This window comes from Pteropus vampyrus, unplaced genomic scaffold, assembly GCF_000151845.1.
Source record: "Pteropus vampyrus isolate Shadow unplaced genomic scaffold, Pvam_2.0 Scaffold1000003741, whole genome shotgun sequence".
Classification (NCBI taxonomy): Eukaryota; Metazoa; Chordata; class Mammalia; order Chiroptera; family Pteropodidae; genus Pteropus; species Pteropus vampyrus.
Window position 1 is genome coordinate 1 of NW_011918143.1, and position 1,389 is coordinate 1,389.

At 69.9% G+C, this 1,389-nt stretch overlaps 1 protein-coding gene across 1 annotated transcript; it reads left to right on the plus strand.

Annotated features, from left to right (window-relative positions):
* Positions 1-244: 244 nt before the first annotated feature.
* On the plus strand, positions 245-1,360 carry LOC111735581 (basic proline-rich protein-like; the record flags this gene model as incomplete). Its single annotated transcript, XM_023527075.1, has 2 exons — positions 245-890; positions 1,297-1,360. Coding segments are annotated over 2 exons (690 nt in total), but the record flags the coding sequence as incomplete, so codon positions are not given.
* Between the last annotated feature and the right edge of the window lie 29 nt (positions 1,361-1,389).

Here is a 1,389-nt window from a genome sequence, read left to right on the forward strand (position 1 = left end):
GCAAGCTGCTAAAAACAGAAGGAGGCTGCGTTTTCAGTTCCTGGAGCAAGGTCCATGGCCTCTGGGGCAAGCACCAAAAAGCGGTGATTTTTCTTGCGGTGACCAAAATACGCCCGGCTCCGAAAGCTTTTGCAGAATCCCCTCGAAGACCACGTTACAAGACGGTCGCTCATCCACCCACTGGGCCATCCACCACGTGCAGAACTCTATGGAATGCCGCTAAAGAATGCCTCACAGAGGCTAGCGTGGGAGCCCCCGGCCCCCAGCGGGAGGCCCGCGTGGAGTCCCCTGCACGCATGGGGCAGGGGAGTCAGGGAAGGTATCCGGCGGAGGTCCCCCGTCCACCCCGCGCCACCGCCTCCCAGCCCCAGCTGGCCACGTGGACCGCGGGCGCCGGCGGCGACCGGACTGTGCAGGCCACCCTCCCAGAAAGCCCCGCCCACATGGCCACACCCACACGGTGGTCCCGCCCACAGCACGCTCCGCCCTCCGCCCGGGCCACGCCCACCTCGGGGCCCCACCGCCTCCGATCCCGCGCGCTACCGCACCACCCCGCACCTGCTCGGGCGCCGGCGCTCGGCCGCCCCGCTGCCCTCGGGCGCCTTGGGTGCGCCCCTCCTCTGAGGCGCCATCGGGCCAGCCCGCCGCGGAGCCGGGCCTAGCGGGAGCCGCCCCGAGCCCGGGACGGACGCCGGGAGAGCGAGCGCGAGGCTGGCGCGGCCGGAGACGGAGCGACACGCTCGGCCGGCAGCCCCGGGCCGCCGCAGGCCGGAGCAATCGCAGGCCGAGCGCCGAGCGCGGCGGCCCCGGGCGCGCACCCGCGGCGCACCCCGCCCGGCGCAGGGCCTCCCGGCTCCTGGAACCCGCCGAGCGGGCAGCGTCCGACCGAAGTGCGTCCCCGCCGCGCCGTGCGCCCGCCCGGGGTCTCCGCGCCCTGTTGCGGGGTCTCCCAGCCCTTCCCTGGGGTCGCTGCGCCCTCCTCACGGGGTCCCTGAGCCCTGTTGGAGGGTCTCCTAGCCCTTCCTTGGGGTCTCTGTGTACTGCTCCGGAGGCATCTCCGCGCTTCCATCCCGGGGTCTTCATGCTCTGTTCTTGGAGGTCTCTGCGCCCTCCTTGGGGGGAATCTCCCAGCCCTTCCCTGGGAGTCTCACCGCGCCTCTCCCGGGAGTCCTCGAGCCCTTCTCTGGGGGTATCCGCGCACCCCTCTCGGGGTCCGCGCTCCACTTTGGGGGCACTGGGCACACTGGGTGCTCAGACACGCATGTACCCCCAAGACCCTCCTGCTTTTGTGTATAGCTCTCCAATTTCCCTTGAGAAACCTTCGTTTCGGGGTGGTGTGAAGGAGTGAAGACTTTAACCATCCCAAGGCAGAATCTCCGAATTCTGAAT